This window comes from Panthera pardus, unplaced genomic scaffold (assembly GCF_024362965.1).
Source record: "Panthera pardus isolate Hobbes unplaced genomic scaffold, ASM2436296v1 HiC_scaffold_24, whole genome shotgun sequence".
NCBI classification, from domain to species: domain Eukaryota; kingdom Metazoa; phylum Chordata; class Mammalia; order Carnivora; family Felidae; genus Panthera; species Panthera pardus.
In genome coordinates this window covers 128,941,346-128,956,533 of record NW_026526810.1, presented here as the reverse complement: position 1 = coordinate 128,956,533, position 15,188 = coordinate 128,941,346, and the positions used below count along the sequence as shown (strand labels likewise).

The 15,188-nt window shown below is 41.2% G+C and overlaps 1 protein-coding gene across 5 annotated transcripts in view; it reads right to left on the bottom strand.

Annotated features, from left to right (window-relative positions):
- Positions 1-2,938: 2,938 nt before the first annotated feature.
- The window catches only part of PPP4R4 (protein phosphatase 4 regulatory subunit 4), a 102,249-nt gene continuing 89,999 nt past the window's right edge, over positions 2,939-15,188 (bottom strand). For all 5 annotated transcript variants that reach the window (XM_019462159.2, XM_019462160.2, XM_019462158.2 and 2 more), the window contains 6 exons: positions 12,871-12,940; positions 12,354-12,440; positions 11,950-12,043; positions 10,797-10,867; positions 7,244-7,391; positions 2,939-4,087 (listed from right to left, as the gene is read on the bottom strand). In XM_019462159.2, coding sequence (XP_019317704.1) covers positions 4,063-4,087; positions 7,244-7,391; positions 10,797-10,867; positions 11,950-12,043; positions 12,354-12,440; positions 12,871-12,940 — 495 coding nt within the window. In that variant the 3' untranslated portion in view covers positions 2,939-4,062. The remainder of the gene's footprint in view (positions 4,088-7,243; positions 7,392-10,796; positions 10,868-11,949; positions 12,044-12,353; positions 12,441-12,870; positions 12,941-15,188) is intronic.

Here is a 15,188-nt window from a genome sequence, read left to right as displayed (position 1 = left end):
TCACAAACTAGATAATAAACACTAAAAAAAAAAATCTCATCTCCAAGAAAGGAAAGCCCTTGCCCACGGTCACCCCACGTGGTAGGGCACGGCAGCCAGAGCCCTGTCTATGTTGACCCCTAACCCCCTGGCTCATTTCATTCTTTCTGCTTTCTACCTAAATCATCGATCTGAATATTCAACTAAACAGGCAGCATGCATTCATTCCCCGTCGGGACCCATTTTGCTTAAACAGAACATAAGCATGGGCTTTGTCACAAAGTTAAAAGGAAAATAGCAAATACCGCCCCTCCCCCTCCCCCATTTTCTTAGTCATTTTCTGTTGTAGAGACAAGATATTTTAGGAGCAAATTCAGAGAACCATGGATAGATCTAGCGAATCTGGAATATTCAATGTGTCGACTAAATGCCTAATTGGATTTCCATCTGTTTGCTACCCAGTGTTGAAATATACCTAAAATTAATTTATTGTTTAGTCCTCTTGACTATGAATATAAATCAGAGTAACGTGAATTGTACTTAAGGTAATACTATCAAGCAGCAGTCTAAAGACGGACTTTTCGTCGTTCTAAAATCTGCAGGTTACCTCATTCCTACATTTTTTCCAAAAGCACTGGGTGACACTTGGTAAATGGCCAGGCAATTCTAGGACCCAGAATGAGGCAAAAATAGAGGACTAACTCCAACTGATATTCTTAACTGACGCGCTAGTATTCTGTCATTCAAGTGTGTTTGTAGAAAAATAGTGGAAAGAGATATAAAAGGGAGTTAAAATGACTCCCTTTTAAGAGAGGATACCTAGAAAAGAAAGTCCATGAGAACATAATAGCCTCTGAAATAAACAGGGCCAAACCCAGTTACTGAAAGCTTCATTGTTATCGAAGGACTCCTATAACATGCAGCTCAAACTCCCCCCTCCTCTCCCCATATGTGTTGAAAACAGTAACAGCATAATAATTATATCTAACACATTACCCTTCGAAGCAGAAAAATGGCCCTATTCCTTACTCCATAAAAACTTTTTTTTTTTTTTAAATAATCCTGCCACATGTGCTTTAAGAAACTCCTAAGACACTTAGAGGTTTCAGCTTTTCCAAGGATCTATGCCTGGTGAAAAAATGCAGACCAATGAAAAATGCAATAGATCTTACAAAAAAATTTCACGGTTTCAACCGGGGGGGGGGGGGGGGGGGGGGGGCAACGGAAATCTGAACATTGTAACAAGGCTTCACTATATTTGAGTTGTCAGGTTTAAAAACTGTTCCCGCACAGACACATATACACACACACTCACCCACATTCACACGCGCTGTAACAACTGAGAACAGATTACTGAATTGATCCAATTCACTTTATCTTGACTGCAAAACTCCTACTCAAGCTGAAGAGTCTGTTCTCCTTCAGTTTGAGTATTTCGCATACGCCCACGACTGCAGGGCAAACAGATCCATCCTTCCACAGGAAGATGTTTGAACTCAGGCAGTCAAATAATGGAAATGATTTTCAAATGTGTATGAGGTTAAAGAAGAACAACTCTCTGTGTCCTCTCTAATAAGTAAACTCCTTTTCAGCCCAATCTCCATTTCTGCCAGCTAAATCGAGTTCTATGGATCTGTTATTTCACTTGTAATGCTAACTAGTGAAATTTTAGAACCTGTCCTTAAGAATGCAAGTTTCTAGGGGCGCCCGGGTGGCTCAGTCGGTTAAGCGTCCGACTTCGGCTCAGGTCATGATCTCCCAGTTTGTGGGTTCGAGCCCCGCGTCGGGCTCTGTGCTGACAGCTCAGAGCCTGGAGCCTGCTTCGGATTCTGTGTCTCCCTCTCTCTCTGCCCCTTCCCTGTTCACACTCTGTCTCAAGAATAAACATTAAAAAAATTAAAAAAAAAAAAAAAGAATGCAAGTTTCTATAATTAAGAAGACAAGGGGGCCAGCCATCTCTGTATCACTACAGCTCCAGATGTCACACAACTGGTTTAAAAGATCTATTTGATGAATTGTTACCCTGAGAACTTTTACGAAGAGCATCAGTTCTGCTTCTGGTGTAAATCGAGATATACGTGAATATTCGTAACTGTCACCAATTTGTTTTTTCACTCGCTTATTTCTTTTTATTTTTTTTACATATCTGTCCTTGGAAGTATAAGTTTAGCAGATATGTCAGTGGTTTTAGTAATCATGTTCTGTGGGAAAAAAAGAGTACGTCTGAAAGTAATGTTGATTAACCGTCTTAACTGACAGTTTAGTAAGTTGGACCAAGACCGCAGCTGACTTCTGCACACTCATGACATTTACACGCAGTAGTGAGTTTTCTCTGGCAAAACACTTTACTCTTTTCCCGCATGCATGGTGGAAAATAAATCCCCTAACTCTGCTATTATTATTATTAGTCATTATTGAACAAATAAAGTGAAATTCTCCATTTTATTTAAAGCAACAGAGTCAATGCCGAGTATGAATCCAAGTGCAGGAAGAACGTGATTGGACGTCACACACCACACACGTGCTCTCCTAGTCACGTAGTCAGGTTCACGTTAGAGATGCTAACAGAGGTCACGGTCGAAACAGTTACATGAGATCCACAAGGAAGACTGAATTCACTGAGTCGATACTGTCCCGTCACTCAAACCTGGTTTTTACCCGATTTTTAATTCCTGACAAACTGAGGAGTTCAACAACTCCATTTACCTGACTGTCCTTAAGTGAAAGATATTAAGAATCACTAAAACTAGCTCCAAAGAGGCCATATGAAAGGAAAAGGGAAAATAAACGTCTTGGAGAAGACTCACATTGAGTTGCTGCCCCCGGAGTAATTTATACTTGATGCTGGGGTGGTTCTCAGCCATTCCTTCAAAATGAACGGTCTTACTCTACTTAATGGTAGAATAAAAAAAAAAAAACTGCAGGTAAGTACTTAAAACTTTTCTCACAAACACAGGTATCTCATTAACCTATGTTTTATTTTGAGTCAATTCATTATTCATCATTTCACATTATAAAAAGTAACCACACGCGCGTATGCATTCACAAATTAGATCATCTTTATCATACATCAATGTATTTTAAAAAACAAATATTTTCTAATATCAATAGAGTTAGATGCTGATTGCATTTTGAAATAGGGAAGCTGACAATAGCTTCATACAGTAGATCTCAAGAACTGACATTTTAAAATTAAGAACTGTGTGTGTTCCACAGGCAAATTTTGATGGGAATATTAGCATCAGTCCAAATGAATGCTGTTGACGTAGCTTAAGCATGATAGCTTAGAATAACAGCTGATTCAAACTAGGTTCATCATTTGAAATTCAGTAAGGACAAGTACAATCTAAAGTGTAAACAAAGTATTTATAAAATAAATTCTTCTAGGAAATGAAATCATCAATCTATTATTTTTAAGGTAGTTGTACCTAAAGTTTTCAGAAATCTCTGTAGAATTTTCAATGCCAAATGGAAATCTCAGAACGTCCAGGAACAACACCGTCGCCACCACCGTGGGACCGATAAAATCGCGGCCAGCTGCTCATACCCTTTCCAGTGTGACTTTTCAATTGGGCCTGGAGATTTGTGAGAAAATGCAGTGCCTCTCTTACTCCCAAGGCCCCTTCAAGCGATCAGCTAAAGCAATTTCAGTTGGTTTGGCCTTTCATAGAACGTTTGAATGCTAAAACTCTAGAACAATTAAACAGCTGGTTTCCTGCACAGATGAATGCAGACTGGTCTCCTCTCTAGCAGTGCCTAAAGCGGACACCTAAAGTTGCTTTTCGTTGCACTTCACTATGACATTGGAATTCTGTAACCACATTATTACTCAAGAAATACATATTATACCACCTAGGGAATCTAATTTCAAATACGGAAAGTTTATCAACATCAGCTGCCATTATGGGTCTCTTTTCCATTCATCAACCAAAAAAAAAAACAAAAAAACAAAAAAAAAACCAAAAACCCAAAAAAACAAAACCAAAAAAACAAAAAAACGCCCCAGCCATTGCTTTAGCTTTTGTCCATCAATCACATTATCTCCAGTTGTCTTTCTTTTGCCTTCTTCATCAAGCGGATGATTTAAGGATTGGATTTTCTCGATTTTCTTTGTCAAGACAGAAGGAAGGGAGGGAGGGGAAGAGACAGAAAGGGAGGGAAAGAGAGAGTGAAGAGAAAAAGAGAAAACATGAAAAACTGTATCCGTTCAGTGCTTACAAAGTAAATAAGAAATGTAATTCACTTTAAATAAATCTAATATATGAGGATTCTGTGTAAATGAAAAAGAAATTCCACATTAAAGATTACTTGGAACTATCTTTAATTACCAAATCCCATGCACATTCTAACAAAGCATTCAATTCCATTCATACAGCTTTTCCTGCCTTTTTTTTTTTTTTTTTTTTTTTTGGTAGGACAACAGTGGAAATTAACACAGGCCCAAGCATATCAACTATGCGGCTTTAAAGGACATACGATACGATGCATCCCGATACCTCCTTTAAGACACTGGTACTCTGAAATACCAGCTGTATCATCTCTAGGACACTGAAAAGCTGGAGAACGTACCGCATGGAATTTTTTGGAGGAGCAAAACTGAGATAATTAATACCTTCTGAGATCACTTCATAAGCTTATTGTAAGGAAAAAGGGGTATTTTCATCCAGATGCAGCAACGGGCACCGAATTGTGGATAACACTTCACAGAAACAAGCCCAGCGCAGACACCAATCACCTGTTCCAGTCACGCGGCCCGGTGCACTCGTGACAAAATGCAGACTAGAACATTCCACCAAAATACAGTTACGGACTTGATATCCAGCCTCCTGCTAAAAATGCAGCTGAAGGGGCGCCTGGGTGGCTCAGTCGGTTAAGCGGCCGACTTTGGCTCGGGTCACGATCACATGGTTTGTGAGTTCAAGCCCTGCTCCAGGCTCTGACAGCTCGGACCCTGAAGCCTAAGCTTTGGATTCTGTGTCTCCCTCTCTCCCCCACTTGTATTCTGTCTCTCAAAAATGAACAGATGTTAAAAAAAATTTTTTTAATAAATAAATAAAAAAGCAGCTATAATACCAACATTCCTCCTTCTTCAAAACATTCAGAAAAGAGGAAACACATGATGGGATTTCTTAGAGTCTGTCTCCATTTATTTTTTAACCATCAATTATATAATTTGATTATATAATTCTACAAATATAATTATATATATATTGAGCAAGAGAAAATTCAGTCTATAAAAAGTAAAGCCATGTTCAACAACGAAAGAACAGATAAAGACAGTAATCTGAAATAAAGGAGAGCTGGCATAAATATTAGCTTTTAGCCATCTTTACGTTAAAAAATGTCTATGGCATTTAGAAAAATAAGTTGGGAAGAGAATGAATTACATTCTGATCACTAAGTATGTTCTTCGATAGAAGAATTCTAGGGCAAGCTTTTGAGAGGAAGAGGGACTAGGCTGACAGACAGGAAGGATCAGGGCGCAAGGACTGGAAGAAAATACCTTAAGTGATGAAGCATGAGTCCGCCCTCCCATTTCACAGATGGGCACAATGAGGCCCAGAGTGCTAAAATGAACTGTACGTAGTAGTTAGCTGCCACTGGAACCAGGGCACAAGGCTCCAGCTCCATGCTCTCTATAGACCATTACCCTGTCCTGCCTCTATCCTCAGGACTTCTACATGGAATTTCCATAGTATAATCGCTTGAGCAGTAATTGCTGGGGCAAAGAACATTCTCCGTAAATAAAAGTACCCTTTGTATTAGTGCTACTAATCCGTAATATTAGTGGACGCCTGGGCGGCTCAGTCGGTTAAGTGTCTGCCCCTTGGTTTTGGCTCAGGTCATCATCTCACGGTTCAAGTTCGAGCCCCGCATCGGGCGGTGCACTGACAGCACGGAGCCTGCTTGGGATTCTGTCTCCCTCTCTCGGCCCCTCCCCCGCCTGCTCTCTCTTTCTCAAGAATAAACAAAACTAAACTTAAAACAAAAACAAACCCTTTAATATCAGTATTACCTTTTCTATTTGCTATTGCTTTCTTCTATGATACAGTCCTACTCTTTGCTAGAGCTCCATTCAATAAATTTGTTCCTAAGTTTTAAATGAATTTTAAATACATCCATATTTGTATACATACCAGTGGCCAATTAAAATTTAGACTAAATTAAGATATAGTTCAGTTCCTAAATGGGACCAAAGCATGAAGTTTCTGCAAAAAAGATGCATTCGAGCAACTTCGTTAGAGAATATTCATGAATTCAGTGAGATACGCTTAAAAGGAAACCTGAGTCCTGGTTAAGGTCCATTCTACTCAGAAGGTCCAGATGTCCTATAGGAAAGAGTACACCTTAACGATCGTTTGGGCATCTGGGATGAATCCGTTCCACCTTGATGTGATCTCTCACCACAGAGATTTTTTTTTTAATTTTTCTTTAACATTTATTTATTTTTGAGACAGAGAGAGATAGAGCATGAACGGGGGAGGTTCAGAGAGAGAGAGGGAGACACAGAATCTGCAACAGGCTCCAGGCTCCGAGCTGTCGGCACAGAGCCCGACACGGGGCTCGAACCCACGGACCGCGAGATCATGACTGGAGCCGAAGTCGGACGCTCAACCGACTGAGCCCCCCAGGCGCCCCAACCATGGAGATTTTTATAGTCTACTCTCCTAAATGTTTAAACTGGAAGTACCAAAGGCTTCCACAATTCAAACAACGGATATAAACAGCGCACAGAAAGGAATCACAAAGGAGAAGAACAGAGGCCCTTTCTAACCACCACACTGAAGGCCAGGTACAGTCTGTCGAAATGTCCAGTTTGCGGGACCCACAGCCCTGGATCACGGGCTGCAGTAGTATTTCTCCAGTGGCATTCGCTGTACCCACCTTTCGAAGCGCCGGGTGATTAAATACTGTGTACATAAGCTGGCTGCTCGAAAGGGATGTGGTTAACACCCAGTGTCTCCTCAGAGAAAAATCCCCTAAATACAAACACTTCACGGAAAAATAAATGCGTCTCGGATATTAATGGGAGCCGTTTGAAGTTTCTTCCTCATTCCCTAAGGCTACGGTGTCTTTGCCACATATAAGTCATCTTACATAAAGTATCTGAGCCGACAGAGACACACGTGGCAATAACTCCTTTCAATTTATACCATTTCCTCATTGTGGACATTGTCTGTTGTTTGGAAAGCATTTAAGTGGGAAGGGAAGTGCCTGAGAAAAGCCTAGAATGGTACGCTTCGCACAGCACTGGAGTACTTACAAGGTAGCCTTTCGTGGTGGTGTCTCTTTGCTCCCACTGCTCTTTGGATCGACGGAGTTACCTGTCCCACGGGAGGTGCCCGGCAGGGAAGCGTTGGGAGAAAAGGTGGTTGGGGCACTACAGGCATTACGAGTGCGGAATGAATCATCTGAAAGGAATTCGAGTACAGTCAGACGTACTGAATAAGCAAAGAAAGAGGCTAACCTGGGGTTAATGACAGCTGACTTTTTTTCTTTTAAAATCAATTTTATCGGGGCGCCTGGGTGGCTCAGTCGGTTAAGCAGCCGACTTCGGCTCAGGTCATGATCTCGCGGTCCGGTCCGTGAGTTCGAGCCCCGCGTCGGGCTCTGTGCTGACAGCCCAGAGCCTGGAGCCTCTTTCAGATTCTGTGTCTCCCTCTCTCTGACCCTCCCCCCGTTCATGCTCTGTCTCAAAAGTAAAGAAACGTTAAAAAAAAAAAAAAATCAATTTTATCAAGATATAGTTTACGGGCAATAAACCACGCAGATTAAGGTCTGACATACGTACACAGCCATGAAGGCATCGCCACCATCAAGAGGGAACCCTCTTGATCCCTACCTCCCGCACTCTGGTCGCCCCGCCTCACACCGCAGGCAATCGGCCTCCTGTCACTAAAGGTTAGTTTGCATTTTCTAGAAATTTTACGTAAATAGAATCATACAGTATTTCTGCCTTCTTTCACTCGGCACAATTCGTTTGAGATTCATCCTGGTTTTTGCGTGTATCAAGAGTTCATTCCTTTTTATCGGTGACAGATACGCCATTGTATGGATATATCAAAATTGGCTTATACATTCTCCTGCTGATAGACATTTGGATTTTTTCCAGTTTTGACTATTACAAAGAAAGCTGCTATGAACAAGTGTGTACAAGTCTGTGTATGGATATACGTTTTGATTTCTTGCCAAGTAAAAGACTAGGACTGGAACTGCTGGGTCACATACCAAGTACATATTTAACTGCGTAAGAAACCGCCAAACAGTTGCCCAAAGTGGTTGTGCCGTTCTGCATTTCCACCAGCAACGAATAAGCGTTCTGGAGAGTTGCTTTACATCCTCACACACACTTGATATTGTGAGTCTTTCTAATTTTAGACATTTTACTGTCTGTGCAGTGGTTATCTCCTTGTATTTCTCACCCCTCATTGCTTTTTTTAAAAAAATTCAGAACTTTAAAGTTCTTTTTTTTTTTATTTTTTTAACACTTTGTATTTATTTTTGAGAGACAGAGACAGAGCACGAGCAGGGGAGGGGCACAGAGAGAGGGAGACACAGAATCCGAAGCAGGCTCCAGGCTCTGAGCTGTCAGCACAGAGCCCGACGCAGGGCTTGAACCCACAAACCGTGAGATCATGACCTGAGCCGAAGTCGGACGCCTAACCGACTGAGCCACCCAGGTGCCCCTACACTTCAGAACTTTAAAAACATTTTTTTTAAATCAGTATTTTCTTGGTTTAATGTATTTGTCTGGGTCCTCGGTCTACAAAATTTTTAAAAAATGAATAAACAGTAACATATCATCTGACGTCAAGAAATCATTTACAGCATTAGCAATAACACGTTAATTTTTTCGTTACAAGAACCTATAAGCATTTTGAAAAGTGGAGAACACAAAAACAGTATGAAAATAAAACTTATCTATAATACCATAATTCTAGCAACTGAAGCAATAGTCTTTAACCGTCCTAATATAATTTGCTTCAGTCTCTTTTCCCTAAGCAGGCTACGTACGTGCACGCCCATGCATATAACTTACGCAAATAAGGACCTCCTGTGCCTTCTACTTTATACCATACTTTGTGATTTCGTAAGTCTTTAACTATTTTTCTATGTAATCAAGTGGGTTTTTTTTTCTTAAACATTTTAAGGAATGCACAGAATTCTATCCGTAAAACTTTTTTTTTTTTTTTTTTTTTTTATGTACAGTGGACACATAATTAGCTTCCGGGTACAACACGGTGGTTCCTCTATGAGCTGTGCTGTATCCCTGCAAGTGTAACTGCCATCTGTCACCGTGCTACACTACTACAAGGCCGCTGATGATACTTCTGACTCTGTGCCTTGCTCACCCACCCCCCAAAGCCTGCACCTCCCACGCCCCTGCCCTCATCTTGCCCATCCCCCCCACCCCGGGCAAACATCCCATTTCTAGTGATCTGTCATGAAACAGTGAGATAAAATACATAAAATGTGGTAAAACATGTCACAGTGTGTACCTTGGTATGATGTGATGAAAATGGCACTTTACCTCTGTCACCCTTCCTCCAACCCACCACCTTAGTCTAATTGTAAGAAAAACATCAGATAAATTCTAATAGAGGGGCGTCCTGCAAAATATTTGGCCAGTACCTCTCAAAACTGGGAATGTCACCAAAAACAAGGAAAGGCTAAGAAACCGTCACAGCTAAGGAAAGCCTAAGGTGAGCTGACAAGTGAATTTACGTCATGTTGTATGCTGGATGGGATCCTGGGTGGCTCGGTCGGTTGAGTGTCTGACTTCAGCTCAGGTCATGATCTCATGGTTCGGGAGTTCGAACCCCGCATGGGCTCTGTGCTGACAGCTCAGAGCCTGGAGGCTGCTTCAGATTCTGTGTCTCCCTCCCTCTCTGCCCCTCTCCTGTTCATATTCAGTCTCTCTCTCTCTCTCTTGAAAAATAAGTAAACATTAAAAAAATTTTAAATATGCTCATCTGAAGTCATCTCCAATATACATATATTATATGTATATAATATATATATAATAGAAGTTCACAAACCCTTAATGTTCCCTTAGTATCTCCTAAAGAAATCGCTGACTTGCAAAGATAAAAGTAATGAGCAGTTTTATTATTTATGGCCCTCACTTCAAGAAGCTTTGGTAATTTTAGTTCAACAAGTTTCTGTTATCAAATTCTTTCAGGTTTCTTATGCTACTCATAGTCTACTATATATACGGTATATGAATATCAGTGCCTTAACATTGGGACTATTTTCTCTTCTCTTCTCTTCTGATTTTTCTTTAAAAATCACTGCAAAACTTTTAATCTGTGCCTCAGGAGGGCCTCAGACTACGGAAGAACCTACTCGATTATTGCCCTTTCTTTCTTTCAAAAGTATTGAACTCTGGGGCGCCTGGGTGGTTCAGTCAGTTAAGCATCTGACTTTGGCTCAGGCCATGATCTCTCTATCTATGGGTCTGAGCCCAGCATGGGGCTCTGTGCTGACAGCATGGAGCCTGGAGCCTGGTTTGGATTCTGTGTCTCCCTCTCTCTCTGCCCCTCCCCTGTTCATGCTCTGTCTCAAAAATAAACAAACATTTAAAAAAAAAATTTAAAAAAAATAAAGTATTGAACTCTGAGTCTTGACGGTGAAAACAAAATGGCATAGTCAAGAATTTTCTCAGCTGCTAGGGAAAAGTTTAACCATTTAGGCCTTTGATAAAGATACAAGTTTAGGGGGAACACTGTCTCCAGAAATAAAGAGGTCATGTAAAGAAAACAGTAATTCATTAAATTTAGCAATTATTTTTTTAAAGAGCTCAGATTTCTACTTACCAGTTAGTGAAACCACAGAAGTCTTTCCTAACCCTGAGACGGAAGGTGTATATCCTACTGTAGAACTTTTGCTAGAAAAGAATGTGAACTGGTTTAAAATACAAGAACATGGCTTCTCTCACCCTAGTCATTAGGCACTTGGTCTTTCTAAATCTCTTTTAACGCTTTCCTCTACCTCTGGTGGAAGCACAGTTGCTACTTTTACTTCTCAATTTATTGCTTCCCATGCCTCACAACAACTATTCTTTCTTTACCTTAAAAGCATCTCCTGAAACTTGCTACAGCAGAATCAGTTTTTCTTTTGATGCTCAACTACGACAGATAATACGGATACAATTTTCCTGGAAATAATTTCTCTTCAGTTGTAATCTCTTTGTCCATCTCAAGATCACTCTATTGATTAGGAAGTCCAGATAGATCTATTGAGAACGTCCAAAAACGCAGCTGAAAAGCTAGAGTAAGCTATCTCTCACAAAAGAAAGACGTGTCTTTCCCATGCCACGTTATCTTTCTTGACAGATGCCTTTTAAAGACATTTACGTTGATCTAAAGTTACTTTCATTGATGGATACGCAGCTCTTACATACTGTATGTGTACAACATTTATAAAAAGTCAGGGTCACGGAATCTATGCTGACTCTCTCCTCGTCTTGACTGTTGATCATTCAGTGCATGGGGCCAAAGGGGAAGCTAGACACTCATCTATCGTCAGAAGAATTGTTGTGATCACTTTGCCACAAAAACACACTAGTGCTTCTTTACAGAAGGAAACAGTATCAACGGCAAATGGACGTCCACCTCTACTTGGCAAATGGGACACGTCCGCAGCCACGTAGAAGTCGAGTGGTGCATATGACAGACAGAGCACCGCCTCCCTCATAAAACAGCGTATGGATTCCATGATGCTATTATACGGCACCATGGCAGAAAGTCCTCCTAGAATGCCAGAATACCTATTGTCATACAAACTGGCAGCCTACAATTTTTTTCATATAAAATCTTTACAGAAGAACGCTTACAATCTATTGGCCTATTAAAAAAAAAAAAACAAAATTAACCCTCGTTTTATACAATGTAAATATTTCACGTAAGTAAAGATAGGTAACTAGCAAAATCAAATCGGGTTAGAACATGAATAGCTGACATGCCATACCTAGCACACTTGTCTAAGTTGCCGTATTTCGCATGAAAAGCTTGATTATTAAAAGACTGGCTTCGGATCAGTTTGGATTTCTTGATTTCTTTGCCTGGAGTAAAAAGCAGAAGGAAAATGCAGCTGTTCGGTTCGTCCTCGGCTGCCCTACGCCCGCCCATCCCCTGGCCAACTCCCCCCGCCCCCGCCCCCCTTCGTGAGGCACGGATTTGTCCAGCTTCCTTTCCTTGGTTGAGCTAACTGGAGTATCTCTTACCCCAACTGCTCAGCAAGAAGTCCCAAACACTGAATGATAGAAGGTAAAAGGTGTTTTAGAATAATACATCTCCTCTAGTGGCGTGGCTTTCCCGATAACTGATTTTATAGAAGGGGAAAAGGAGACACAAAAAGAGGCCGTTTCCTACTTGTCGACGGGCTGCTGGTTCCGGAGGGTCCGGGAACAGAGATGGGGATGCTCTTGGGCAGAGTCGTCGGTGTCTTGGTGTCTCTACCTAAAACAAACTCTGTTTTCAATGCTGTAATTTCCTCTCAGCTCTTAATCTGCATAAGCACGCAAGACAACACAGAGAGTATGCGTCCTACTAGCTAAGAAGCGCTCTTTCCCAAGTATGCTGCATTTATGTATCTACATATTTCAATCTCAGCTGTCCAGCGACCAATTTCACAACAGCACCGCCGTCGTCAGACTTTAAGCTTCCCTGTGAAGGATCTGAACCTTCACACGGACTCCCAGCATTTATTCATGTATTCCTAAACCGGTGCCACGTGAAACAGCCAATGTTTGAAAACACCTTTTAAAAAATGAGAGAAAGTGGACCAATTTTCTGTCTCAAACTCTGAAAATCGGCGCGGTCTGTCAGCACGCCAGGAAGCGACACCAAGCGTGTAACTTAGCGGTTGAGACATGGGAAAACTACTTACGTTTCTTTTCAAAGCTCTTCTCACTCATGGGCCTCCCATCGCTCTGTTGCTTCTCTTTCTCTAATTGTTCCTGTTATTAAAACAGTGTGTTAGCAGGAAACGGTAAGCATAAGTAGATTTATAAAACTCTTATTTTTTTTAAGGTTTATTTATTTTGAAACAGAGACACAGGAGGGACAGAAAGAGAGGGAGAGAGAGAAGCCCGGGCAGGCTCCACGTTTAGCACAGAGCCCGATGTGGGGCTCGATCCCACAAACCGTGAGATCATGACCTGGGCAGAAATCAAGAGCCGGACGCTTAACCAATGGAGTCACCCAGGTGCCCCAAAAACTCTTCTGAGAAATTACTCCAAGCATTACAGATACAAATACAGTTCACAGAAGTGCCTTAGCAAAGAATTCTCTTTCCAAACTACTGTCTGAAGAAGTCAAGGTTCTTTCAGATTTGAGTTCTTTTAACAGGTACAGAATTGTGCCCTGGGAGGTCTGTCAAGCTAAAACAATGAGTTTAGTACCATTGTTATAATGGGCCTTTCTCTTCTAGAAGGTATGTACCAATTCTCATTGGCAAAATGTTGCTTATTAATGGTCATCTCCATTTCTGATGGGTAAGTGGCAAAGTAATACTTTTCTTTAAAAGATTGAGAGAAAAAGAAATGGTGTGTTGGGATATTTTGTAATGTTTTACTGAAGTATAACATATGTAAAGAAAGTGCAGAGCTCAGTGAATTTTCCCAAAATGAACACATATAACCACCTTCCAGATCCAGAAACAAAATGCTACCAAAACTCAGTTTCTCCCCAAAACAGAACAAGGAGGCAGGAAAATCAATAAACATGCCAAGTTCTGAGCAAACTTAGCATAACCGACATGTATAAAACACTACACCCAGGGTGCCTGGCTGGCTCAGTCAGGGGATCTTGATCTCGGGCTCATGAGTTCAAGCCCCACACTTGGTGTGGAACCTCCTTCAAAGTAAAACAAAAACCAAAAGCCAAAAGACAACACTACGCTCGGCAACTGGAGAACACGCATTCTTTTCGACTGCACGTGTAATGAAAAGCAGGGAGAAACCAGACAACAGATTCAAAAATTTCTACTTAGAACCGGTCTCCATAAAAAAGAACCAAATGGAACTCTCGCGGTGCAAATAAGACGCGTGAAACTGAAAAACAAACGTCATTAAGCGGGTTGCAAGTAGTGTTGGCTCCTTTCCCCACCTTTTCCTCGGTTATCTTGGTCACATTAGTCACAGCTGGCTTCGAGTCCGCTAACTCCGATGCCAGGATCACCTGTGGCTCTTCTATGGCCTGATTCTTGTCTTGGGTTCAGCTCACTGAGTTCTGAAACTTAGCGTTTAGAGCCTGCTTATGCTCTGCAGTTTCTACTGCTGGCCGTCCTGAACTGTAATCTCTGTCTCCGAAGGCTGCTGAAGTCATGCACTTGCTTTTTCAGATCTCCACTGAAGTGTTTAATCTCACAGAACAATTCTCCACAGGGAGAAAATATAAGGAAGAAGTCAATGGGAATTTGAGAACTGAAAAATGCAGCACTGGGAATAAAAACACTGGGTGGGCTCAGCAGCTCAAAGAGGACAGGAAAAGAGTCAGTGGCCTTGAAGACGCATCAACGGAAGTTATTCACTCTGAATAACAAAGTGTAAGGAAAGAAAAAAAAAAAAAAGGAACAAAACCTCATGGACCAGTGGGGCAAGATCAAAAGATCTAACATCTGGGACCGAAGACCCAGAAGTAGAAGAGCGAACACATACTTAAATAATGGCTCAAGCCTTCGCAAATTTGGGAAATGATACACGTTTACAGATTCGGAAAGCTCAGCAAATCCAAAACAGGTAAATTTGAAGTAAATTATGCCTAAACACATCAAAAGCAAACTGCTGAAAACAAAGCATAAGAGGAAAGACATCTTCAAAGTAACCAGAGGAAAGCAACATTACACACAGAACGATAATCCAAAAGAGAGCTAATATTTTATCAGATGCTATGGAGACCAGAACACATCTTTAAAGCACAGTAAGAGAAAGGTTGTCAACCCCGAATGCCATATCCAGTGAAAATGGCCTTCAGGGGCAAAGGCAAAAAACAATACATTTCAGGTAAGGGAAAGCTAAGAAAATATGCCACAAAATACCTGCTCCCCCCCGCCCAAGAACAACCAAAGCCAGTTCTTCAGGCCAAAGGGAAAAAAATAGCAGAGGGAAGTTCAGACGCTTAGCAATGAATGAAGAGTACTAGAACTGGTAAAAAATTAGAAAGTAAACACAGGAGCTTACGCTCTTAAATTCTTCAAAGATACAG